The sequence below is a fragment of the Nothobranchius furzeri genome, chromosome 12, assembly GCF_043380555.1.
Source record: "Nothobranchius furzeri strain GRZ-AD chromosome 12, NfurGRZ-RIMD1, whole genome shotgun sequence".
NCBI lineage: Eukaryota > Metazoa > Chordata > Actinopteri > Cyprinodontiformes > Nothobranchiidae > Nothobranchius > Nothobranchius furzeri.
In genome coordinates, this window is record NC_091752.1 from 26,414,310 (window position 1) to 26,440,992 (window position 26,683).

Here is a 26,683-nt window from a genome sequence, read left to right on the forward strand (position 1 = left end):
ACTGCTCCTTTAGAAACTAATGAAGGCTGAGGAGACATTTCAGCTGTCAGATTAAGGTGTTAAAAAGACGAACTTACAGTGAGGAGTTAGGTTTCGATTTTGGTTCTCCTAAACGGACACTAGGGAGTGTTAAAAGCAAGTCAAAACTGCCAAGTGTGCCTTTAAACCAACATCCTGAAGGCTCTTGAAAACGACTCACCTATGTTTGGATGTTTAAGCATACGACAAATCCTTGCCTCCCGCTCCAGTTTCTGGTGATCTGTAGACAAAAAAAGTGAGAGTAAGAAAACAAAGACAAAATACCATGTTTTAGGTGGTTGAACCAATTGGTTAGGTTCATTTTGTTGACTATGGGAGCTAGAGTGCCCAGAAACCCAAAACTATATGTAATTCTTGAGAAAACCTCTGAATGAGTCAACAGAAAACAGCACCATTAGCTGAAGTAAACAACGTTAACTTCTGACTGGTAAATGTGGCTGCAGCAAACTACAAAAACAGCCTTTTCTGAATATGTTCTTACAGAAACTCAAAATTTCACAGCTAATAAATAAATAATGTGTCTAGTTTTTCAAAGACTAAGAATTACAGCCACTAAAAGTTAAAATCTTGTGGGAGAGGATTTTAGAAATGACAGCATAAGTGACTCTCTGACTTAATTATAAATGTTCTTAACTTCTGTAAGTGCACCACGATCACAAAAATCAGCTAAAATGCATTATTCAAAACTGCTACTTGATTTATAACAATATTTTCTTCTAATTATGTTATATTTTGTTTGCAATAGTAGACTGACACACACACACACACGTTTAAGCACAATCTTTTTGCGCTTAGTGAAATTAGACTTGTGAGCCCTGCTCTAATTTAATCAGTGTCCAGTTAGTTACACTAATGATACGGAGAAAACTGTTTGCAAGTGTGTGTGTGTGTGTGTTATGGTGTTTGTGTATGTATCCATCCATCTCATAAATGTCTCTTTTCAGTAAATCAGTTAATGTTTTCATAAAATTAAAGGACCAAGTTCTCTTTCTTAACATTCGTTTCGATGTCTCACTATGGGATACGCCACTCCGCGGATTCCTCAGAAGCACTTATCTCAATACGCCAATCCTGATTGGCCAGTGACCGTGACGTACGCGTCCTAACGCACCATTCAATCACCTCTTCTCGCTTCGGTGGTCGCTTATCTCTAAGGTAAGTTAACTCAACTGTTCACAGACGGAGCCAGCTAATATTCTCTACGTCGCCGAACGTTAACTTACCGTCCTGTCCTGACCTTCACCATAGGTTCGGGGCATAACGAACAGCTTCACACTCCAGTGCACCTGTTCGTTCTCTTGCTAACACACCAGTTAGCCAGCATGGAAGCCGCTCCTCCCACCAGAGGAGTCGACGGCGCAGGAGCTTGCCTCTGAACCTGTGGGAACAAAATCTCAAGCAAAGACCAGCACAAGGTCTGCTCGAGCTGCCTTGGGCTGGAACACGCCCAGCTGGCATTGGAAGTCCCCGGGTCATGTGAGAGCGGCGCTTGCTTCACCCTGAAGAGCCTTCGCCGGCGGCTAGCGCGCCAAGCTAGCCTGTCGGGGAAGGACCCTTGCCTGCCGGCCCCTGGGCCACCGCCTGGGGACGCCAGCGAACATGTCCTCCCGGAGCCGGAACCGTGTGCCGAACTCAGCTGGGGCTCACAGCTCGAACCGGCCGGTCCGAGCCACCCCGTCGAGGACGTGTTGGAGTTGGACTACGGAGACGACGAGGACATCTCGGAACTCCTCATTTCAGAGGAGGACGAGGATGACGACGTTTTTCTCCCCATCGCTCAGGCCTCCATGCCTAGCTTTCCGTCCTCTCACAGGGATGGAGCGGCTTCTCCAGCCGCCCACCTGGACATGCAGTCTGTCTGCCGACGCGCTGCGACCAGGCTCAACATCCCTTGGCCCACCGTGGTCACGGAGGCTGTCAGATCCCGCTACGAGGGAGAGAAGCTGCCTCAGGCCACAAGGGCGGCAAAGCCTCTCCTTCCCGCCTTCCCGGAGCTTCTCCAAGAAGTGAGGTCCTCCTGGGAAAAACACCCTTTCAGCTCCAGGTCTCCTGTCCAAGGAGCCTCCTCGCTGGACTTCGAGGGGATGGAGAAGGCTGGCATGCTTCGCATGCTGCCGATGGAACCGCTGGTTGCAGCACACCTGCACCCACGGCTCTCGGCAACTTCCTCCAGGCCTCCCGCTCTCCCTGCGAAGGCGGACCGCTTCCAGACGGCGCTGAACGAGAGGGCGTACAAGGCTGCCGCCATCTCGGTCCGAGCTTTGAACGTCTCCTCCATGCTCTCGGCGTACCAAGCCGAGCTCTGTGAGGACATGAATACGAAGCCGGACCCGGAGGTGTGGGAGGAAATCACCGTACTGACCGACATCTGCCTGCGTGTTCAGCGCTGCGCGGTCCAGGCTACGGCTAAAGCTATGGGCATGATGGTGCTTCAAGAACGTGCACGATGGCTGAACCTCACCAACCTCTCTGATAGAGAGAAGGACGACATTTTGGACATGCCAATCGTGCCTGAAGGCATTTTTGGCTCTGCCCTGGCATCAATGCAGCAACGGTGTGAGGCCAAAAAGAAAGAGGATGAAGCCCTTCATCTCTGCCTTCCCCGTAAGCCCTCACCGGCGCTGCCGGCTCGGCCGAACCTTCCTCAGGCAGCTGCCAGAGCCCAGCCTCAGTTCCGGATCCCAAAGCGCCCGAAGCCTCAAGCTGTCCAACCAGCTCCTTCGGGCTCAGCGCTTCGACCAGTTTGGCCTCAGAGATCCGGCAACCAAGCCGCTCCGCCGTCGGGACAACCCACCCGACCCGGCGGTCAGCAGGTGAGGAAGAAGAAGAGGGCAGCCTGACGGAGTTCTTTCCCTCCCGACGCTGCAGCTGGCAGTTCCCCGTTCGCCAGCTCCTCCTGTTCGATGTTGCCATGGTGCTTTCTCCCGCCCCCTTCACGGAACCCCTCCGGCAGAGTCCCCGAGCGGTCCAGGGTGGGGCCAGGACGTGCAGCCGGCTGTGCCGGCTCAAAACACACGTCAAAATCATTCACACTGTTTTTTACAAACATGTCACGCTCAAGGAGCATTAAAACGTTCGCTGACGCATCCAGACAAAATGTCAAGGGCGCAGCAAAAATCAATAAAAATGTTACCCATGAGCGGAACCAGGCGGGGGCGGCCCCTGGCGGACTTACCCGCCAGCCACGGGTCGTCCCCGTACGCCTGGGCCGTCAAAGCACAAAGCCCCCGCGCATGCGCAGTGGCTGCCACGAGCACCGCTGCCCCACAACCTCTGGAGGGAGCTGCTGCTCCGTGTGTCACGGCTGTGTCACCGCTCTCCACTCACATGGAGGAATGGACAGCGGTTTCTGCTTCACGTTGGGTGCTGAGAACTATTTCGAGAGGTTACAGGCTCCAATTCGCCTCAGTTCCTCCTCGATTCTCCGGCATAGTGTTCTCCCACGCCCAGGGGACGTCAGCTCACATCCTTCAGGGAGAAATCTCCTCCCTGCTGGAGAAGGGAGCGATATGCATTGTGCCTCCCGATCGGTCTCAGAGCGGTTTCTACTCCAGGTACTTCCTGGTCCCGAAACGGGGAGGGACTGGGATTCGCCCGATCCTGGATCTGAGGGCCCTGAACCGATGCCTCAGAAAGTACAGATTCAAAATGCTCACGCTCTCATCCCTTTTGCGTCTGATTCACCAGAACGACTGGTTCACCTCAATCGACCTGAGGGACGCATACTTTCATATTCCTGTGTACCCTCCACACAGGAAATTTCTGAGGTTTGCCTTTCAGGGAGTGTGTTACGAATACACCGTGCTCCCATTCGGCCTCTCGCTGAGCCCGAGGGTGTTTGTCAGGTGTACGGAGGCAGCGATCGCCCCTCTGAGAGGGAGGGGCATTCGGCTGGCCACGTATTTAGACGACTGGCTCCTGCTGGCACGATCCAGAGAGGAGGCAGCGTCAAATGGTTGTGATCCATCACTTGTGTGGTCTGGGTTTCAGAATAAACTGGCAGAAAAGCACTTTACTCCCCTCCCAGAAAATAACCTTTCTAGGTCTGAATCTGGACTCAGGGGCGTTCACGGCCCGTCTCTCGACACCGTGCGTGAACGCGCTCTCGCTCTGCCTGGCGCGCTTCCGCCTACACAGTTCGGTGCGGTTTGCGTAATGCCTCAGGCTTGTGGGTCTCATGGCGTCGGCTATTTCAGTGGTACCACTCGGCCGTCTACACATGAGAGATTTTCAACGCTGGGTGGCTTCTCTGGGTCTCTCTCCAGTGCGCCACAGAGCACGCAGGGTGACGGTCTCTGCAGCGTGCGTCGCGGCGCTCCGCTGTTGGCGTCACCCCTCCCTCTTGGCACAGGGGGTGCCTTTGGGGTTGGTTCTCGTGAGGAAAGTGGTCACGACAGATGCGAGCCTGTCAGGTTGGGGGGGGGCTCCTGGATGGTCGCTCTGTCAGGGGTGTGTGGAGCAGAGAGCTCTGGGGGACACACATAAATTATCTGGAACTCCTCGCGGTTTTTCTGGCCCTGAGGCGCTTCCTGCCTTTTCTCTCCGGCCATCATGCCATAGTGAGAACAGACAACACCACGACTGTGGCTTATATAAACCGCCAGGGGGGGGGGGGGGGGGGGGGGGGGGGCTGCGCTCCATGCGGTTACACACGCTGGCACGCAGACTGATCCTATGGTGCAGCAGGCATCTCCTCTCAATCAGAGCCCCCCATGTCCCAGGTGTTCTGAATCGGGGGACGGATCTGTTGTCCAGAGGGACACCCCTGTACGGGGATTGGAGCCTGCATCCAGCTGTGTTGGAACAGATTTGGATCCGGTTCGGCACAGCCATAGTGGATCTTTTTGCCTCCAAGGAGAATGCTCAGTGTCCACTGTTTTTCTCCCTGCGCGACCGAGACGCTCCACTCGGCATGGACGCGCTGGCGCACGACTGGCCACAGAGACTGCTTTACGCTTTTCCCCCAGTGGCCCTGATACCACCCACCTTGCTGAGGGTACGAACCCAGCGCCACACTCTCATTCTGGTGGCCCCATTCTGGCCAGCCATGCATTGGGTGGCTGACATTTTCCAACTCCTGGAGGGCCAACCTTGGAAACTGCCGCTTCGCAGGGACCTGGTGTCCCAAGCGGGAGGCTCGATCTTCCACCCTCATCCAGAACGGCTGGCCCTGTGGGCCTGGCCCCTGAGGGGTGCGGGCTAGTGTCAGCAGAGCTGCCCCAGGCAGTCATTCGAACCATTCAGAATGCTAGGGCCCCCTCCACTAGGTCCCTATATGACTGTAAATGGAGGGTGTTTGAAGCCTGGTGTCAGGGTAGGGAGGTCTCACCCTTCCAATGCCCAGTGAACATCATTCTGTCTTTCCTGCAAGACTTGTTGGATGGGAAGAAGGCTTTCTCCACCATTAAAGTGTACCTAGCAGCCATTTCCGCCCGACACTTGGGTTTTGGGAAGAAATTGGCAGGTCAACACCCCCTGGTGTGTAGCTTCATGAGGGGCGCGCGCAGGCTTCTCCCTGTGTCTCGACCCCTGGTGTCCTCATGGGATCTGTCCTTGGTGCTGTCGGCCCTCTCCGGGCCTCCATTTGAACCTATGGACAGCCTGGACCTTAAGATCCTGTCTCTTAAGGTGGTGCTACTCCTGGCTTTGGTATCTGCAAAGCGAGTTAGTGACTTACAGGCTCTCTCTGTGCACCCATCCTGCACCCAGTTTGCACCAGGTGACATGAAGGTGTCCTTGAAGCCTAACCCTGCCTTTGTGCCTAAGGTAGTGGGCTCCTTTTCTCCTATTATCCTCACAGCTTTCTACCCACCACCCTTCTCCTCTCCTGAGGAGGAGCGGTGGCACAAGCTGTGTCCGATTCGCGAGCTCAAGGAGTATGTGAATCGGACGGAGAACCTTCGCAGGGGGGACCAGCTTTTTGTGTCATGGGGTGGGCCTCGTAAGGGGAAACCCGTCACAAAGCAGCGGCTTTCCCACTGGATTGTGGAGGATATTTCTATGGCTTACTCCTGTCAGGGCATTCAGGCACCTGTTGGGCTCAGGGCCCATTCTACTAGGGGCCTGTCTGCCTCTTGGGCCCTTTTTCGGGGGCTGTCAATCCAGGAGATTTGTGCAGCAGCAAGTTGTGCTTCTCCACTTGCATTTGCACGCTTCTATAAGCTTGATGTTTCGGTCCCTGCAATGACTCACACGATTCTGAGTGTGGGGTCTTTGGCGGGCCAAGACGTATCCCTGTAGGTTGGTGATCGCTGGATAAGCTGTCTGGCAATACGGGAGTCTCCATATCCCATAGTGAGACATCGAAACGAATGTTAAGAAAGAGAACTTTAGGTTACTGTCGTAACCCCGGTTCTCTGAGTAACATGAGTGAGATGTCTCACCAGACAACCCTTCTTGCTGGGCGAAGCGAGAAGAGGTGTTTATCTTGAATGGTGCGTGCGTTAGGACGCTTGCTACTTATAGTAGCAGGTGACGCGTACGTCACGGTCACTGGCCAATCAGGATTGGCGTATTGAGATAAGTGCTTCTGAGGAATCCGCGGAGTGGCGTATCCCATAGTGAGACATCTCACTCATGTTACTCAGAGAACCGGGGTTATGACAGTAACCTAAAGTTATCTACTCTTTATATTTTTTTAATCTTAAAGAGCAAGTAAGTAAGTAAGTAAGTAAAAGTTTATTTATATAGCGCCTTTCACAGATATAAATCACAAAGCGCTGTACAACATGATAAAGATCAGGGCAAATACCTCTAACCAATAAAAACATCAGAAAAACAATAGCAGTGATAAACGTAGAAAATTAAATCATGAGTATAAACAAAGTGAAAGTGTGAACCCGAACAAAGCCATCATTCTGAAACATTTAGGGAGGGACCGCCTGGATGAAAAGGTGAGTTTTTAGATAATTTTTAAAGACCTCTACAGTGTTAGAGAGACGGAGATTTGAAGGTAGACTGTTCCAAAGTCTGGGTGCAATAGTCTGAAAGGCCCTGTCCCCTTTGGTTTTCAGTCTGGTTCGAGGAACAGCCAGGAGGTTTTCAGATGTGGATCTAAGGTTCTGAGAGGTGATGTGTGGGGATAACAGCTCAGATAGGTAGCTTGGAGCCTGGTTGTTAAGAGCTCTATAGGTCAGGACTAAAACTTTAAACTGAATTCTATATTCTACCGGGAGCCAGTGGAGGGACTGTAAAACTGGAGTGATGTGAGCTCGTCTGCTGGATTTGGTTAGGAGTCTGGCTGCTGCATTTTGGATGGCTTGAAGGCGTGAGAGGGAGGTTTTGCTGAGACCAGTAAAAAGAGCGTTACAGTAGTCTAAGCGTGATGACACAAAGGCATGGATGATTTTTTCCAGATCTGCAGTAGAAACCAGTTTACGGACTTTTGAAATGTTTCTCAGTTGAAAGAAACAAGAGCGGGCGATGGTTTTGACGTGTGAGTCTAAACTTAAAGCTGGATCAAAAATAACTCCTAGGTTTCTAATGTTGGCCTTGGCTGATGGGCAAAAAGAGGCAATTTCTTGCTCGATTTTTGGTTGAAGTTCCGGGGGTGCAGCGATCAGGGTCTCTGTCTTGTTAGCATTGAGGACAAGAAAGTTGCTGGACAGCCAGTTACTGATCTGGGTCAGGCAGAGTACAAGTGTGGCCAGCCTGTCCAACTGGTGTGGCATAAAGGACATATAGAGCTGAATATCATCAGCGTAGATGTGGTAGGAGATGTCTGGGAAAGACTGAATGATGCCAGCTAGGGGAAGAATATAGAATGCAAATAGTAGAGGCCCTAGAACTGAACCTTGTGGGACCCCGCATGTTAGAGAGGCAGTATCTGAAGAGAAGGTTTCTGACTTCACTGTGAATGTTCTGTTAGTGAGATAGGAAGAGAGCCAGTCTAGAGCAGAACCTGAAATCCCAGCCAGGGCCTTTAACCTGTTTAGTAGAACGTTGTGGTCTACAGTGTCAAAAGCTGCACTGAGGTCTAGCAGGACCATGACAGAGCATTTCCCTGCATCAGCAGCCATCAGGAGGCCATTATGCACCCTTACTAGAGCAGTCTCAGTTGAGTGCTGCTTCAGAAAGCCAGACTGGAAGGGGTCAGAGATATTTGACTTAGAAAACCAGGATCTGAGTTGGGATCACCCCAAGTCACCCCCTACCACACTGTAAACCTAAATTTAGTTTAAACTCAAATCATCTTGTCTACTTAAATGTTTCTAAACTGTTAGCATTACTTGTTTATCCTAGGTTAGCTGAGCTGTTTTATGTCCTTTCTTACTGTACTTCAAATTTTAAGTTCAATCAGTACGCTCTACTTTTATAAACGGAGTTCATTTTACCTAAACGTGTAATTTTTTAATACCACCTATAAATTTGAGAAAGCTGTACTTTTTAACAGCCTAGCTTATTGTACTTCTACTCATATACAGAGCTCAAACTATACAGTAATACTTAATAAACAAGCTGAGTTATATAAATGGGTGTTTAATAATCCTTTCAATTAAGTATCTTTAGTTACTGTAACTCGGTTACTAGTACATTCAACATATTCTTCTTCAGTACATTGTATTATGAACTCAAGTACATTGAACTTATTTTTTTGCATGCTTCAAAACTCGAAAAATTGAAGGTAATGGGTTACCTGGACATTTTCAAGTATACTCTACTTGGGTTCTCTTTGCTGAGTTTTACTCAAATTACAATTACTGTTGGACAAAATGTGTCAAAAAGAGATTGCCTGGCGCACCAAGAGGGCAACGCTGCAACATTGACTGACAGCAACACCCCCTGTCAAAGCAGAAGTTCCCAAACCTAGCTCGCTTGATACTAAAACAATAACAAATGATTAAGACGGCATTTACACAAGTCCATTTCAAGCTCCTCCTGCACACTCCCGACAAGGAAATCAAGATCAGTAGGTTAAGAAAGAACATTTATAACGAGGTGTGTATTGGCAAGGAACTAGCCACACGATCGATATTAACAATACAGGGGAGATAAAACGGGATAGGGAGCCTAAGTCTCCTCCCTTTCCAGTCGGCTCATTGGTCCCTGGAAGAATGAAAAAAAATGAATGCAAGTTAACGGGGCTAAAAGAGCTATTTTCGAATCCGCTTTGCCTTACCCCCGGATCACACATGTTGAATGTATGTTGAATTTCAATTAAAATGAAAATTAATGATGGGTGTTTCGACCACGCCAGTCACGTACTTTGAGATTTATCAGCTTGTAAAAGATTGTAATTAGCATGACTACAAACCGGACATCGGTACGTCGCATATATGACGTCCCCACAGGATCTCCTCTCCCCTAGCATAGCTGCTACTTACCAAATGGCCAGATTCATGGTGGTTCCTTCCTCCTGAAGGATGGATTTGAAGTTTGCAGTACCTACTTAAAGCTATTTTTCCTCTGCTTTTCTCCGTGTTTGGTTTGATGACATCACGTTGTTGATTGGCATTTGTAGTCCTGGACATATTTTCACATAAAACCTAAAATATGCACATTGCTGGCATCAAAATGTGTCTTTAAAACTCCGATATATATAAATCCATGGCACATAACAAACGGATATTAAAAAATAGCTCTTTTAGCCCCATTGACTTGAATTCATTTTTTCGTTCTTCCAGGGACCCACGGTCCGGAAGTAGATGGGCATGACTTTGGCTCCCTATTTGGTGATTCTAAAAGTTAGACAATATTTGCAATTTGTAAGGTTGAATTTAATTACAAAACTCAGGTTGGACGCTTACAAGACACATCCACCTTTGTCATGAGGTCTTTCTATTCATCAGAATAAAAGGCGGTAAATACTGCTGCCACCTAGCAGTCGGAGTGTGAATTACACCACACAAAAGAAATACAGTAAGATCATCAGGCAGGAGTGTCACTCAACAAAAAGAAAAAAAAATTGCATAAATCCCCAACCTCGTCTCACTGCTGTCGACAAAAACGCTGAAAAGCATCATTTTACCTGCAGTTATTCACTACTGAAGCAATAATGCATTTCTGTGAGCAAAATAAAAATAAAAAATGTAATTTCTGTTTTTAAATTTTTTACTTCAGTTCAAACCATTTATAATTTGGCATTTTCTTCACATTTTGTTTAAAATATTTTATTTAAAATATCTTCATTCATTTTGTAGTGAAATAGAGTGATGTAACGATCTAGAGTTGTATTTTAATATACTGTAAGTAGATCACTTGTTATAATCAGAAGAATAGGTTGTTTTTATCATCAGGGAGTTCATTTAACACTCTGTATTGACCTTGAGACAAGAAAAGAGAGAGTTGGGATTGTTTAAGAATTTTATTATAAATTCTACAATCTATCAGGACTAACTCTGTGTTGTTTGGAAATGAATGTGATGTTCGATGTGTGTGTGTGTGTGTGTGTGTGTGTGTGTGTGTGTGTGTGTGTGTGGTTGGTTCAGACTCCTTAGGCTGACGTCATTGAATCTGGTAGTCTTTGATTGTTATGACTAGATATCACGAGGCTTATAAAGTGATGACATGAGCTGCTATTTTGCCGTGTACGTACCCAGTGGGGGCCTCCCAGGTAGATCAGGAAATGCCAGGTCTGAAGACCTCGGATGTGCGCTGGAGCTGGTCGAAACAGCGGTCGCAGCGTTTCAAAGCCCGTCTGAAGGGTCGACCCAGGTAACAATCGGCAGCGTCAGCAGGTGCTCTTATTTTGAAAGGATGTCGTCTGGTTGTTAAACGACGAAAATCTCCAACTTCACAGTTCTTAGTTTAAAGAAGAAAACACATCTGGCCAGGCTGTGCTTCTCTTTGGGATGACGGTGGATAGAAATGAAGTCAAAATGGAACTGAGCTTAAAATGGCGTTGCCTTGTTTTATATCTCTGAATTGTTGATAAGTTTTAGTAAAGCGGATTGGACACTTTAAGTCAACAAGCCAGATTCTCTTGCGGCAGCCGAAGGCTCTGATTGGTTGGAGCAATGTGTCATGCGTTTCTATGGAGATGAGGGTCAGTCTGTCTGTGCAGTAGTCCTGTTTTCATTAAACACATAAATCATGACATCTTTATTCCACAGATCATTCACTTGATTATTATTGATCAACATCTGTTTCGACTAGCTTTAATCACAAATTAAGTACTTTGATTATTGAAAAGCGTTCTTTTCCTTCTGGCTCTTCTCCTGGAATGTAAACAGTCTGAGGAACACCCGACCTTGGCGTTTTCAACACGGGTGCTACTGTGTACAGGGGCAGCTGTGTGGAGCTGAAAATTATGAACTTCATAACGTTACAATTTCATGAGAATTTTTGTGTTCCACTGTTCAGAAAAAAAATCAAAACTAAAAACAATATAAAACATAAAAAAATATTAAGTAAGTTTTGAACGTTACATTTTCCTTAAATTATATTCTATTCTTTGTAGAAGTATTTGTTTTGCTGCGATTCAGCTGGTGAGAATGTGAGAATGTTTTAGGCCATATCAAACATTCTTACTGCTAATAAGAGTTTAACTCATCCTTTGTCCATAATTACGCTGAAATAGCATTAACTGACAAAACAAGAAAGTAACTTGTACTGACAAAGAAAGTAATAGTGTAATAAAATGAGCAAGATAAATAAAATCTAAAAAAAATATATATGATTAATGCACAAAGAACAAAGCGATGATCACATAACAGCAGTTTCAAGTAGAAACGTGTCAAAACCTTTATGAGGACTACGTTTCTGATGATTCAGAAAATTAAAGAGAAACTTTCTCTTCTGTCAGCGCTTCTGTTGGTAATGCAATCAATCAATCAGTGTTGTACGGGAAGTGAACTATGGCAGCCATTATGATCTAAATCCTCTTTTCTCACGAAAGAAGTAACAAAGTTGTGTGAAATGGACAGGTTGAGCTACATTTGGAGATTGAGATTAGAAGGCAAGCTTCAGTTTGGCGAGGAAACACAGACCGGAAGAAAGGAAAGGAAACACTCCCTTCCTTTGATGAAAACACTGAGGACCAAGGACAAAGTGGAAAATAAGCTTCATGTCAGCATGTAATTTGGGGTCTAGAATGACCAAAATGTTATAAATTACTCTTACATCTGGGTTGGTAATAGTAGAAAAAACATTACTGAAGGATGGAAGCCTAATATATAAAGGTTTCATCACTTCCTTACAAATAAGCTAAATGATGAATGATTTCAACCAAAAACTTTCAGTCAGCCATTTGCAAATAGAGTAAATACAACTTTTTCAACATGCTTGAACAAATGCATGAAAGGGAAAATAAAACTCCACATCAAAATGAGCCAGTTGAGGTGGCTAGCTGAAGCTAACAGAGGGGCCATTCTGGTCTTTATTTTTAAGTCACAGCAGAAGTGGCAAAAATTGAAGTTCCACCCTCATCCACAAGGGGCTGGCAGCAGAAGTGAGCAAATCCTCATTGACTCCCATGTTAAAAATGCCAATTTCAAAGCAGAAATAAACACGTTAACAGACTGGTTCGAAAAAACATTTTAGGTTTATTAGATCTAGTTTACATTCGTGACAACGCTGACGGGGTGAATTATTTTTGTAACTCTTCTGTTTAAGTGGAATTAAATGATTAAAACTCAGAATAATTAATGAGCATCAGAGCCACGAGACTCAGCCTCACGTTAATAGATGTTCGGTCGTTTTGACTCTCTGAACTTCAGTTTTGTCTGTGTTTGGATGTTAATCATGGAATTATTTGGACACAGAGGGCAAGCAGTGGTTACTGACTGCACTAACAGACCATTCAAGCTGTTTATGCTTCATTAGTAAGTAAAATTATTCCATTTGCGGTTCTATTTTTGAACACAAATAAGGTTTTTCTTTACCTTGCTGACGTTTCGTTTGCGGCTGAAAACATCTTAAGAGCTGACGCTGATGGTGGCGTCACTTCCTACTCCGTTTATCTGCTGCGGATAAATGGAGTAGGAAGTGACGCCACCAGATAAACGGAGTAGGAAGTGACGCCACCATCAGCTACAGATAAAAAAGGAATCAGAAATGGAATTTGAAGACAAACACAGAAAGAACGTACAAAAGAAGTAAAATTATATTTCTTTGCTTTATTTTGCTGGTTGAGTGGGGGGAAATGCTTCATCATTGAACTGCTTCGTCAAACATGTTAGTGGGGCTGTATAAAAAATTTGACTCGATGTCCGGTTTCTCCCGTCTCCTGCCCGGGAACAGCAGGAGGCTGGCTGCTCCCGTTTCCCGTCGACGTAACACTGGAACGCACGAGGCTGTAGTTATGCTGGTCACTTGTGGATCTCTGAGGGAAACCACAGAAACACCGCATTTTTTTTTTTGTTGACGTTTCACTTTTCAGTAGCTCAGCCGCATTTTTGTCACTAATAGTTTGCTGGTTGAATGGGAGAAAATGTGTTTATCATAACACCACTTGGTCATTCGGCTCCCGGCTCCGGGAAATCAGCAGTGGTGGGAACCTTCTATTTGTTTTATTTTGGGGGGGGGGGGGGGGGGGTTGGGCTCCGTGTCCTGTCTGGCTGTGAAGCAAACAGAATTGATGTCTGAATGCTGGCGCCTTCTATTTGGAATCAAAACCTTATAATTTGAGCCTGTGGACATGAATTGTCCAGTATATATGCCGATGGTGCTAACTGAGTCCCAGCTTACCATGGCTCTGCGGTAGCGTTGCTGCTACCAGCTTTTAAATATTGCTGATGCTGAAGTGGGGTACAGTATGTAGATGTAGCAGGAGTAGTTACCTTGTGACGTGTCTAGGAAGGCTTATTCAGAAAAGGAGTTTTTCTCTCGCCCTTTTCAACTTCCTAATTTACATAAAAAGCTGTTCACACACGACTGACTTTTTGGCATGCTACTTTTGACCACCCAACCTGTCTTTATTGAACAACAAGGAAAATGTTGGTTTACATTCTGCCTCCTTTATAGCAAATTGGAAGATCAAACCTTGGCTAAAATTAAAAAGAATTTTAGTCAAAAGACTAAAACTATGCTGTGTGTGAATAAAGTATCAGCTGGAGACACTTCTTTCTTCAGAGGGCGTGTAATGCAGAGCATTGAGTGATGACCAAAGGCGTGATACATGATTGTCTTCATTTATCCACCTGGCCTACCACTTATCTCGTCTAGATGCTCTAAACAGAAGGAAGCACAAGACGAATGGATAGATGGCTTCTTTCAGCTCACATCGGCTTTCAGAAAAACAACTCATACCCCACCCTTATGTACATAAATTAACTTCTGCCTGCAGGGAGGGAGATCCACAATCCTTAAAAAATTGTCAGAGTAAACACAAATGCAAGTTTTTGGCTCTGTTATCGAATATCTACAATACACTGCACCACAATCAATTCAAGCTACACAAGCGAAAATAAAGGGCAGCTCTTTTGAGTTGAGAGTGTAAGATTTTGCCCAAGCTGAGGGTGTAACCCTTAACCTGTTGGATCAGGTAAGGTGTAGATCAAAATCTTATACAGCGGGGTCAGTGCTGTAAGAGTCTGAAGCTAAAACAGGCAGACAGATAGTACAGTGGCTAAGGGGTTGGGCTTTTACTTCAGACATTCGAGTTCAAACCCAACCAGTGACCATGTAAGTTTCAAGCTAATAAGAGCGGTCTAAAGACGGTTACGATGAAAACGTATTATGGAAGAGATAAAGAAAATTCTAAGGCTTGTTATAATGTACTGTGGTTTTAAAACATGTTGTGGACTAACTTATTTTATTCGAGTACATAAATTGGACCTTTGTGGATGCAAAAAGCTGTTTTTATTCAAGATGGCTCCATTCTGTCCAAGACATGAGGCTTCAAACAGTAGAGTGGTTTGAAAAAAATAAACTAAAATAAAAAAAAGTTCACTGTGTCTGCATTTTTGACTGTATCAGGTTGCAAAAAAAGCACTAATTAGACCCTTAAGAATGGGTGTCTTCCTTGATCATACTCTTTCATTTCAATCCCACATCAATAACATCACTTTGTCTGCCTACTGTCACTTTTGTATTCATAGACATGAATATGTAGATGCCCCACTGGGAGCTGGAAAGTGTAACAGCGTCGCTGCCATATTTTAGGTTTAATAGATCTAGTTCAAATTCATGACAATGCTGACGGGGTGAATTTTTATTGTAACTCTTCTGTCTAAGTGGAATTAAATTATTAAAATTCAGAACAATTAATGAGCATCAAAGCCACGTGACTTCAGAGCTAGCTCGGGGGAAAGGCCTCAGCCTCACGTTAATAGATGTTCGACCGTTTTGACTCTCTGAACTTCAGTTTTGTCCATGTTTGGATGTTAATCATGGAATTATTTGGACACAGAGGGCAAGACTCTCCAAAGTCAATGCAGAGCGAGCAACTGCGCCCGTTTTTTTTTTTGCAGGCTACAGTTACAACAACAACATATGATTGAAAATAGATCAGGTGGGATTACTATACTTCTCTTGCCTTCCTGATGGGATTTAATTTTGTTTAAATATATTTATATTTTAATTGTCATCCCATACCATATGTCTGATTTTGTGAAAAAGCTTGATAAAATGTGTTTTGTTATTTAGCTCGGTAAGCATGCTCCTCAGTAGAAGTGAATGCACTGCGGGCAAATGGAGACCCATCCAAGATGGCGGCTGGCCACTACGACAGCTCCAATAGGTAGTCAATCCACAGGGCGTCTATGTATGCATGTCTGTATGCATAATATTAAATTGACCTAATTGACTACTGTAATTCACTCCTGTTTGATCTACCACAAAAGTCCCTCCATAAGCTCCGATTGGTCCAGAACTCAGCTGCACGCATAGTTTCCAAAACCCTAATGAGTCACCATATTAGCCCTGTCCTCCAGCAGCTCCATTGGCTTCCTGTGTAACAAGGCATTGAATTCAAAACTCTTCTTCTCACCTTGAAAGCCATCAATAGTGTAAAGTAACAGAAGGTAAATTCCATCTAGCAACTGATACCACAAACATCACATACATAGACGACGCCCCATGGACTGGCGCTGCCTATTGGAGCTGCCATAGTGGCCGGCTGACATCTTAAGATGGGTCTCCATCCGGCCCCAGTGCACATATTTCTTCTGAGGAAGGTGTTTACCCAACAACAAAAAAATACAGTCAGTTGTTGCAGCTGTAGGCTGTACAAAAAATAGGCATAGTTGTTCACCTTGGTTAGACTCCTGTTGGGTTTGGAGAGTGAGGAGACCCATCCAATATGGCGGCGATGCTGTTACGCTCTCCAGCACCCAATGTTGTGTCTAGGTCGGGGGTCGGCAACCTGTTCCCATCAAAGAGCCATTATTACCCGTTTCCCACAGTAAAGAAAACACTGGGAGCCACAGCAGCCGCGGCTTTGTGTGCGGGACCTACCCTCAGACAGCAGAGAGCTGCTTTAACCAATCACAACAGGTGACAGCAGCCGGTACCGGTCGCTCGTGTATGTCAAAGTTATCTTTCATAAAAAAGATATTCAATAAAACGATTTATATAAAGTGGATCCAGAAGTTGAAGCCCGTCTCTGCCTACAATATTTTGATATTTTTCACCCTGTTGATGGTTTTACTGAGCAGGTGCCACTTTTGTCATACGTTTCTTTTTAAAACATGTTTAGACTGTTCAGAATACAAATCCAGGCTCTGTCACATTTGATTGTTGTAATTAAACTTTGTAGGTGGGGAAGGTCAGAAAAGGATGCGATCATTTTCTTTTTCCCTCATTTACAGTGACGGAGATAACTGTGCAGTGCGCCTGGCTCTGGTGTTAATCAAGTGAAATTATATCTCTTTGCAACAATTTTCACAAGAAAACAGAACAGTTAAAAGCAGGGCTTGTGGTGTTGACCGGATAGTTCCCGTATTTGACCGTTTATTTTGACGGAGAAAGAATAGACACATGCAGACAAACTGACCATGGGAACTGTCTAATTTTATTCTACGCACATCGCAGATGTAGCTAAATCACTCAAGAAAAGATTCCCTTCTGAACATCTGAGCTGGACACTGCTCAGCGCAGCTCACTGTCAGCGTGTACTGCATAAGGTCCACAGCAAGCTGAATATGTGGAGAGGGGCTTGGAGCGCGTCGCAGAACCAGAGCGCATGCGGGAAGATTCCTCCGACTGAAGCGAGCGTTTTCCAAACCCTGTCTTTCAGAGAGACTTGTCACTTAGAAAATGTTCCTTGATTATGAAACTTTGGCTGGATAGCGCTTGTTCCTGTCTCCAATGTCAGGAGCCTGTCTGAGGAGAGTCCCAGAATTTCACATCCTCTTCAGCTCAGAAAGCGCATATGATTACGCACAAGCGTGACGCGTCAACCCGGTCTCACAGTAAGACCGGGTTGGACCTGTTCAGGTTTACACAGACAATCTTTACATTTAGAATTGGCATACAGATGTAAAATTAATGCAGTAAAATGTAAAGCTTTTTATTTAAATATCCATTCATTATTTTACAAGTACAGAGAGCCACATCAGATGGATGGAAGAGCCGCATGCGGCTCCAGAGCCGCGGGTTGCCGACCCCTGGTCTAGGTATTCCTGTATGACTGCTACAATATATTTTGAGCCAGTAGAGGGGGTGAAAACACTATTGACTCAAAAACCACAAAAGAAAGGGTGAGCTTGTAACTCACATGAATCAAATACATTTACTCAAAGATGACGCGGTCAAGAAAGAGCACAACGTCAGAGATTTTATTCTTTGTAGTGAGCAGAATGAGCGCCACATCGGAGTGCATAGTCTGGCACAACGTGGAAATTAAGCCATGCAGCTAAATGAACAGAGACCAGCAACAGGTCAGTCTGCCATGTCTTGCGTCTGCCCCCTAAAGCCTGATTCATGCTTCTCCATCTGCGTCAGTGCGGAGACACGCAACGTCCCTGCGGGCCTGCCGGAGAGCTCCGCAAGGATGGACGGAGTCGAGCTCTCTTTTCTAAACATCCGTCAGTCGAGAAGGACAACGCAAGCTTGTGCTTGGTCAGGACGCTGCTGTTGTTTACGCGCCGCCATTGCGCCCTCAAAAACATAAAGAGAGCCGAGGATAACTAGCGGCAGACACGGAGAAGCTTGAAGAATACCTCGCGAAAAAACTAAAAACATGAACGTTTAATTCCCCGTGACTGGAGGAGTGAAAAGATGCGCAGCAAGCGTTTTATCTGTGGACAGAAATGACAGGAAACGTGGGTTTGGAGGTGGTAAGCGCATGAAGAGGTGGAGGAGAATGAGAGACAAATATGTCCGTGTTAAAAAGTCTCTTATATACAAAAAAAAAAAAAAAACACAATATAAACACACTATCTTGGACCGACACAGGACAGGATACCACAGAACAGCGCTACACCCTCTGTTGTCCTGCCGGGCAATTGCTTTGCAACGCTCTCCAGGAGACGAAGTATGAGAGCAAAACGCTTCCATCAATCCGTGCGTGTCTGTCCCTTGCGGAGCTGATGGAGAAGCATGAACCAGGCTTAAGAGTAATCCGTTTAGTAAAATAAAGATATCAGTGGTGGCACAGGAGTTGTGCTCGCCCCGTAATCGGAAGGTTGCAGGTTCGAGCCCCACTCAGTCTGTTGCTGTCGTTGTGTCCTTGGGCAAGACACTTACTCCTTCTTTCCACCGGAGCCGTCAGCAGCACGTTCCTGCAGCAGCATGTCTTGCTCGCATAAGCTGCTGCTTGGCCCTTCCCACGAGACGCGAAGCAGCAGGGGAGCAGCTGTCACCGACCGAGCACGAAGTCACACGAGTGACTTCGTCAGTAAACACAACAACAAGCAGGAGAAAACTACAACATGGCTCCAAAAGGTTTGTGTTTTATGTTCTGTCCGTTTTATAAATCGCCAATACGGACCTGAAAAACAAAGGAGACCGCTAGCTAGATGATAACTTCTCACGGGGCCGCACATTTAGTAACTTTTGTTAAAAGTAAAGCAACCGGAAGGCAGTACGTTTCTTTATTCTGAAAATCTCGGGAGCTTCGCTCCGTTTCTGCATCCGATTTCCTGTCTTTCCTTCCCCAAAATATCGAACTTGACCCGTTTCAGAGACGTAGCGCGTAGAAAATAGAACCGGCACGTAAGGGCCGCGACATGCTGCTCCTGAGACGCAGCCGACTCGCGCTGCTGACGGCTCTGGTGGAAAAGGTTCTGTTGACCACAGCGGTTTCAATCAGCAGCTATGACGTGCTGCTGACGACTCCGGTGGAAAGAAGGGGTTAACCCACGCTGCCTGCTGGTGGTGGTCAGAGGGACTGGTGGCGCCAGTGCTCGGCAGCCTCGCCTCTGTCAGTGAGCCCCAGGGCAGCTGTGGCTACAATGTAGCTCATCCACACCAGTATGTGAATGTGTGTGTAAATGGGTGAATGACTGATTGTGTTGTAAAGCGCCTTGAGGGGTTCCAAGACTCTAGAAGGCGCTATATCAAATACAGGCCATTTCAATGTAATTATTTACTCCAACACAAGGAAACTTAAACTGTTTTTTAAGAAGGTGTGACCTCTGGAATGTGCTTATAAGTAGTGTGTATTTGATGCCAGATGGCCTGCTGCAAAACAGATGCTGAAAGACATTTTTGCTCTCATCACACTCTCACGCCAGACTTTGGTGACTTCTCAGTGGCCCAGTGGTAGAGTGTCCTGGGACTGGGAGATCGAGGTTCAAATCCCGGTCGGGTCATACCAAGGACTTCAAAAATGGGACCCAATGCATCCCTGCTTGACGCTCAGCTTTAAGAAGATTGGAGGATTAAACCACCAAATAGTTTCGGAGCGCACCCACTGCTGCAGCTCACGTCTCCCCACGGGGATGGGTCAAATGCAGAGATGAATTTCACCAGTGTGTGATTATGACTATAGGACTTTTAACTTTATATTAAAAAGAGTTAACAGACAAAGAGTTTGTATTATTTACAGAGCGGGGTCAAAGGTTTGTGCGTGTGTCCGGGGGTAGGGGAGGTGGGGTGTTCCGGTTAACAGACTACTAACCGTTAAGGGCATCAATAACTGGTTAAAGAAAACTTGGTAAACGTGCACCCCTAGTCAACCATATGTCAGGAGAAAAGCGTAACTTAAACTACCCATGAGTCAGGTTGACTGCAGGAAATTCTTATAATTCAAAAATATAATTTTATATATCACAGGGTTAGAAAAAAATGACAAGGTGACTATTTTTATTGTGCAACACAGAGTACAAAAATATAGAGGAATTTTCTGAGAGTGAGAAAGAGTGTGTTAAACACTTGAGGGTAACACGTTTCTATTCGAGGATAAACTACAATGAGCTAAATGAACAACGAACTCACAAAAACCAACAAGGCCAAGGAAAGAGCAACAAACACAGACTTGGGTCAGCGTGGCCCAGAGCTGACGGGACTATAAATAGACAGAGCCAATCCACCTCCTGCTTACAGGCCTGAATCACGGTGACCTGACCCGGCCTGCATCAACAAACAGACAATGAAACACAATTAGAAAGTGAGAGCCACAGACACAGGGGGGAGAATTATGACACAGACTTTCAAGAATCTTTCTTTAGCCTTGCTCATCAACAAGTGACTATATTCTTAAGTTTAACAGCTGAGAAAGTTCAGAGTGGTGTCAGTGGGCCATAAGGTGCAGACACAATCAGGAACACTACAATGGATTCACTCAGAGATGAACAGTACAAAGCTATGAATGTGTAGACATGGACGCTTAAAACTGTATTTATTTACCAGTTTACTTGTTTTCAAATCTTCATGGTAAATCAGATTTATATCTGCTGACCTTCACGACCCTGAATTGGCCACTTCACTCAGCTCTACTCGTTAAAAAGACAGACACCAGCTTTGCTCTAATGGATTTCAGAAACAGACTTTGGGCTCAGCAACAATTCAACCAAGAGGTAGGGTTGTCACGGTAACCGGTATAGCGGTAAACCCCGGTAAAAAAGTTGACAATAAAAATAACCGTCCAGTTTTTAAAAAACTATATTATCTCGGTGGGTTTACCGTGGCCGCGGTTTCGGCGCGGTGACCCTTACCAGCCACCGTCGCTTCAGCTGAAGTTCCCGCGGCGCGCACACGCACTTTTTAGTTTGCAACGGCACCAAAACTTTGAAGCTGAAATAATGGCCGAAGGAGGAGACGGCAGCGCCCAGGACATCCATCAGCCCTCAAAGAAGACTAAATCGGAAGTATGGGCATATTTGGGATTTCTGAAAAATGCTGAGGGACAGTTAATAGAAGACGGCTATCCCGTTTGCAGAACGTGCAGGAAACAAGTGTCTGCAAAAGGTAACACTTCGAATCTAATGGCACATCTGTGTGACGATCACCCACATCTCTACAGCCAGTGCAAGGTAAGTTAACATTAGCATTTTAGCTTAAATGCATGACGTGAGGACTTTTGGTTGAGGGAGAATGCAACGAGTCACTATATACTGCAGCCGCAGCGCCCTCTGCCAGCATTTAAACCGTGTCACGGACACCCTGTTGCTGGATGAAGCATCTTATTTGTTGATGATGAAGAGAAATATACAATTAGTTCCTTGTCATTGATTTGTTTACTTATTCAATGCCATTTATACTTGAACATTTGGATTTGATTACATAGTGTAGTAGTTATTTTAGCAATTTGTTTAAAGTGGCTATTTGTTTTAAATACATATTTTTTAAGGTTGACTTGTACAGTGCTCAAGTCAAGTGTGGACTGGAGTTTTAGATTTTCATTTTGATAATGAAGAAAACAAGTATATGAGAAAACAAGTGGTGTTTCTTTGATTTGTTTACATATTGTTTATGTTTTGAATGTTTGGATTTGTATAATTTAAACCTGCACTGACTACTGTAACATGTTCCAGAAAAAGAAGCTATTTGTTCCTTGTGAAAAGTTGCACTTTTGCTAAGGCTTTGTGTTATTTTAGGTTTAATAAACACTGTTAAACATTTTCAAAACTATTTCAGTTTGTGTAGAACAGGACTATCAATGCTTTCTGAACATATGCAACACCGTTTAAAAAATACCGCGATAATACCGAAAACCGTGATAATTTTGGTCACAATAACCGTGAGGTTAAATTTTCATACCGTGACAACCCTACCAAGAGGATAAAAAAAAAGCCAGGAAGAAAATAAATTAATGAAACAAAAGCTTGGATTGGGATTAAAAAAGCTGTCCTAAAGTCAGTGCCAATATCCTCACTCTGACATTTTAGTTCTGATTATCAATAAAGATTAAATCATTTAATCATTTAATAGTTTAACAGTTATCTTAAAATCAAAGCTAGCATTGTTCAGGTGTTTTAACAGGGTATATACAGCAATCCTTAAGTAAAATTTACTACTTTTTAATACCTTTTTTACTACCTTCAGAATTTTTTTAAAACCATCACAACACTAAATTGCAAGTGTTAATCAGCGACCTATTTACACATATTTTAACATATATAACATACAAAAAGAATAGACTTAGAGACTCACTGATGTTGACAACGTATTGCACATATTTATTTTACTTAGAAAATAAGCCAGGCACTTCTGTTCAGCGGTTCAGACAGTTGACTACGAGGCCTGAAATGATGCAGAACGACCACTGAATATGACGTCATCATTATGTGACCGGATATGCTAAAGTAGGGCTGCTCGATTAAGGCAAAAACAATAATCACGATTATTGTGACTGAAATTGAGATCTCGATTATCGAAGACGATTTTTCAATTCATGTAGATTTTTTATTTTATTTTTTTTATTCAGTCATAAAATTGCTCAGGGCTAGAGCTGTGGCGACGCATCGATGACGTCGACGGCTCGATTCTAAAAATTCGTCGACGTCAGATCCGGTAGTCAACACACCGCGCCCACTTGTTGCATCCCCAGGAGTTTGTAAATGGAGGAGGAATCTGCCTGTTTTTCCTCTAGTTCGCCCTCTTCTCCACCTTCACTAACATCTCCGCCAAATACCGAAGACCCGGAACAATGTCCGTCTGCTGCTAGATTCCTTTCCTGTTTTGCCCGCCTTCGTCTCCCGGCAACGGACAACAACTTCCGAGGTCAGATGCGCTGCTTTGTCTCTACCGCAGATGTAGAAAATCACCGGGAGCGTTTCTCCCTTCATAAAGGAGCTTCTTTCAGACATGAGGAGAGCTGTTTTGGTGGTAGCAGTCTCTCCTCCATGCTGGTCTGTTTGATGCTGGGTATTTTTGGTTTATTTAAACTTGGTAACTTGAACTTAATGTTGGTAAAGCTACTGTTAGCATTTTCGCTAACAGCTTCTTGCGTTTGGATAAGCTGTTACGTTTTGGTTTAGAGTTCATCTTTTTTGTGGTGCAGATCTCCCTTTTGTTACATTTAGAGTGTTGTGGGTTTTCGATTTAGTTTAAAATATCACCTTAAGTTTGGTTTAACCGCCCAGTTTAGAGTTTGGACCTTTGGAGATCCTTATTTTGGTCCAGAACCATGTAATCGTTGCCCAGTGGGACATCCCAGGTTATTTGTACTTTTGTTTTAATTTCCCACGGGCAGAATTAGTTTTATTATTCCCAACCTGTGGATGGAAATATTTATGTTTTTTTGTAGTTGTGAATAAACCTGATCATCATTTTAACTTTTAAATCCCGTTATTGTCCCTTCCTTTTTGCACACAAGCCAAACTCCCCAGGAAGGATCGTAACACCACTCGCCTCACGTACATAAGTGACCAAATCAAAGCAGCATGGAGACACTCCGTCTCCAACCACCTCTCAGGCAGCAGCCTGCACTCCCAACCTCTACAGTCACCAGAACATAACCAACCACAACACAATAAAAGCAGTGTTATACAGAATGGAAGGCCTGTAGTGTTTATTCTCTTACAGTAACAATTTATCAATTTTTTGGAAGAATTTATTTGAGATTTTTTTGTTTTTATTAATTGTGCAATAGAAAATAATCGCTAGATTAATCATCTAAATAGTCATTAGAATAGTCGACTATTCGATAAAATAATCGTCAGAATAATCGTTTTAAAAATAATTGTTTACCCCCAGCCCTACTCAGGGCACAATCAGGGCAAAAATAAACAAGAAACAAGATGATCACTAAAATAACTCCTGATTCCCAGTATAAAAAGACCAATATACTTATAGCTCATAGTTTATGACCCAAGGGCAATAGACCTTGGTTTAACTCATTTAAGTCTAACCAGTATAGACCCAAATACCAATATCTTGCAAATACTGACAACAACAATTATACAGTGACATAACAAATAAATGCAAATAAATTGATGTTCACAAAATGTTGCATAACATTTATTTAGTCGTGTCAAGGTGCTGTAGGAGCATGCACTAGCACCGTGTCTCAGAGAGATTAGTTATCAGCGTGAGGAACTTATTTCTACCTTATTTATAAACTATGTATTTACAAGTCCATCAGTTAATGTAATAATTGTCTCAACCACAGCTGCATCCCCACCCCCCAACCCGGTCTCACAGCAATCAGGGGCAAGCTGCACGTGTTTAGCACGCCGCACGCACACATTTAGCCGTTTTTAGCGGCTCAGGAGCCCGCAGGTACGGTGTGTGTCACTCACTCTGGTTAATCCAACAGAGAGCCGGCTCTGAGAGCTGTTTCTGTAGCGACCGACACATCACTACATCATTCCCTTTCCTAAATGTCCTGAAGAACGGTCCGGAGCGCAGACAGAGTGTTTAGCTAACCTGCAGGAAATGTCGACGACAGTTATCCAGAAAGTAGCTAAGGGTTACCAGAGATGTTTCTGAGGTGTTCACTAGGTACTTTTAGGATTTAAAAAGTCAAGAAGGGGGTCTGAAAAGCTGTTGGAAATAGCGTCAAAGTCGCTAAGTTGGCAACACTGTGGGAGGAGCGCTTCATTTGCAACACAGGGCAGCGCAAGCGGGAGGAGCAAATAATCTGTTTTGTTTTTATAATCGTTCAAAACATTTCATTTGGAATATATTTCTATGTTGATATTCATAATACGACACCTGATAGTCTGAAAAAAATAATACCTAATTTGGAAAAAATAATACCTCTGAGACCAAATTTAACACTTTTAATGGCCTTAAATTTGACTATTTTTATTTATCACTTTTTAATACTTTTTAAAACCCCGCGGACACCCTGTTTAATCACCTGCAAAAATCTGAATGATGCTGGTCATGTAAACAATTGTTGGTACCGTGCAGAATCCCTTTTATAACCTCATTTGAAAATCTGAGGCATGTCATCATATTGTTTTCCCAGTGAACCCAAACTAATGCATGATGATATTGTCAATGAACTTGACAATGAAAACTAAAATTTACACAACAAACCAAGCTACAAATAATGAAACAATAAAGCCAATTACCGTAATCAAGCCAATTACCGTAATCATTCCAATCCCTAACTCTGAAAATCAGGTTAAATATTAATATTTATACTCCTCAGCTAGTCCCATCTAACTTCATAGCTTACAAGTTATACAAGCAACTTTCAAAATTGAGTATAAAATCTAACAATCCCTGGATCCAAATAGACTTTCTGTATGATCAAAACAGCCATTAGGTATTCCAGATGTGTGAAAGCCTGGACAATGGAGGGAATGGATGGACAAGAAGGATATGTAATGCCTGCCATCTTGGATGATGGGAAGCTCTATCCAGTCACATGAACACCACCACCATGACACTCATCCTTGATGTGCGGCCTCGATTGTCTCCTGGTGATAACTAATCCTTTACTCTTCACTTCAAGTAGAAAGGTCATTGTTAATGGCAAGTTTAATCACTATCCAGTTATATCACTTAGACATTTTAATGATGTAATTCCACAGCTTTAACAGAACCTGCATCTAACTCCGATATCAAACAGTGACAGATTGCTTGACTTTCATAGTTAGTGTACTTTTATTATGAAGGGCTCTTTTGATGGTAACCTTGGAAGCAGCCACATTCGCACCAACCAAACTGATGGGCTTGCCAGTTTGCAGTACACACTTCAACCAAACGAAGGGACCACACAGTTTTTTATTGTAGCACAACAAAGCGGCTGTTTCATTTAAAAGGAGGACTTCAAACGATTTTAACTTGGCCAAAAGCCTTCAGGCAGGTGTCATTAGTTACTATTAAACAGACATCACGGAGGGGGAATCAACAGAAAACAGAATAATAAGAACAGAACAATATAGTGTGATGAAGCTGTGATAATATGTGGGTGTGTGTTTGTTTGTCGCTGATCAAACATCCTCCTCCTGGGAAAACGGCCTGCACAAACCCTTTAGTGTAATTGGAGATAATAAAACAAGGAGGTGGACAAATATTTAAACAGGTCAATATGGTGTTTGCCTTTTGTATTTAACTCCTAAAAGGGATGTTTCTTCTTGGATTGTAAAAAGAACAAACAAAAGCAAATTACAATAAAATATTCAGATGTGTGAAATGTTTTGTTGCACTAAGAAATGCCTGTACCTGCATGAATTCTAAGATTTAAGAGTAAAATAAAAACAGATAAAGAGTTATGTTGTGCAGGCGGTTAACCCCCTGGAGGCAGGCATTGCAGATTTGCAACGTTAAAACCTACCTACCTGGTTACTCCACAAAGGAAGGACTTAGTTGTTTGTCCTTTTATCAAAACTTATTTTGAGCCTGAGAGGGTTAAATGAGGCATAGAAAAATGCATGCAGCCCTAAAAAAACTACAACTTGGCAAACACTGAGGCCACCATAAC

The 26,683-nt window shown here is 44.3% G+C and overlaps 1 protein-coding gene across 28 annotated transcripts in view; it reads right to left on the bottom strand.

The window, feature by feature from the left end:
- The window catches only part of camk2g2 (calcium/calmodulin-dependent protein kinase (CaM kinase) II gamma 2), a 95,052-nt gene that overhangs the window by 43,176 nt on the left and 25,193 nt on the right, over nucleotides 1-26,683 (bottom strand). For all 28 annotated transcript variants that reach the window (XM_015944645.3, XM_015944641.3, XM_054750231.2 and 25 more), the window contains exon 3: nucleotides 200-259. In XM_015944645.3, coding sequence (XP_015800131.3) covers nucleotides 200-259 — 60 coding nt within the window. The remainder of the gene's footprint in view (nucleotides 1-199; nucleotides 260-26,683) is intronic.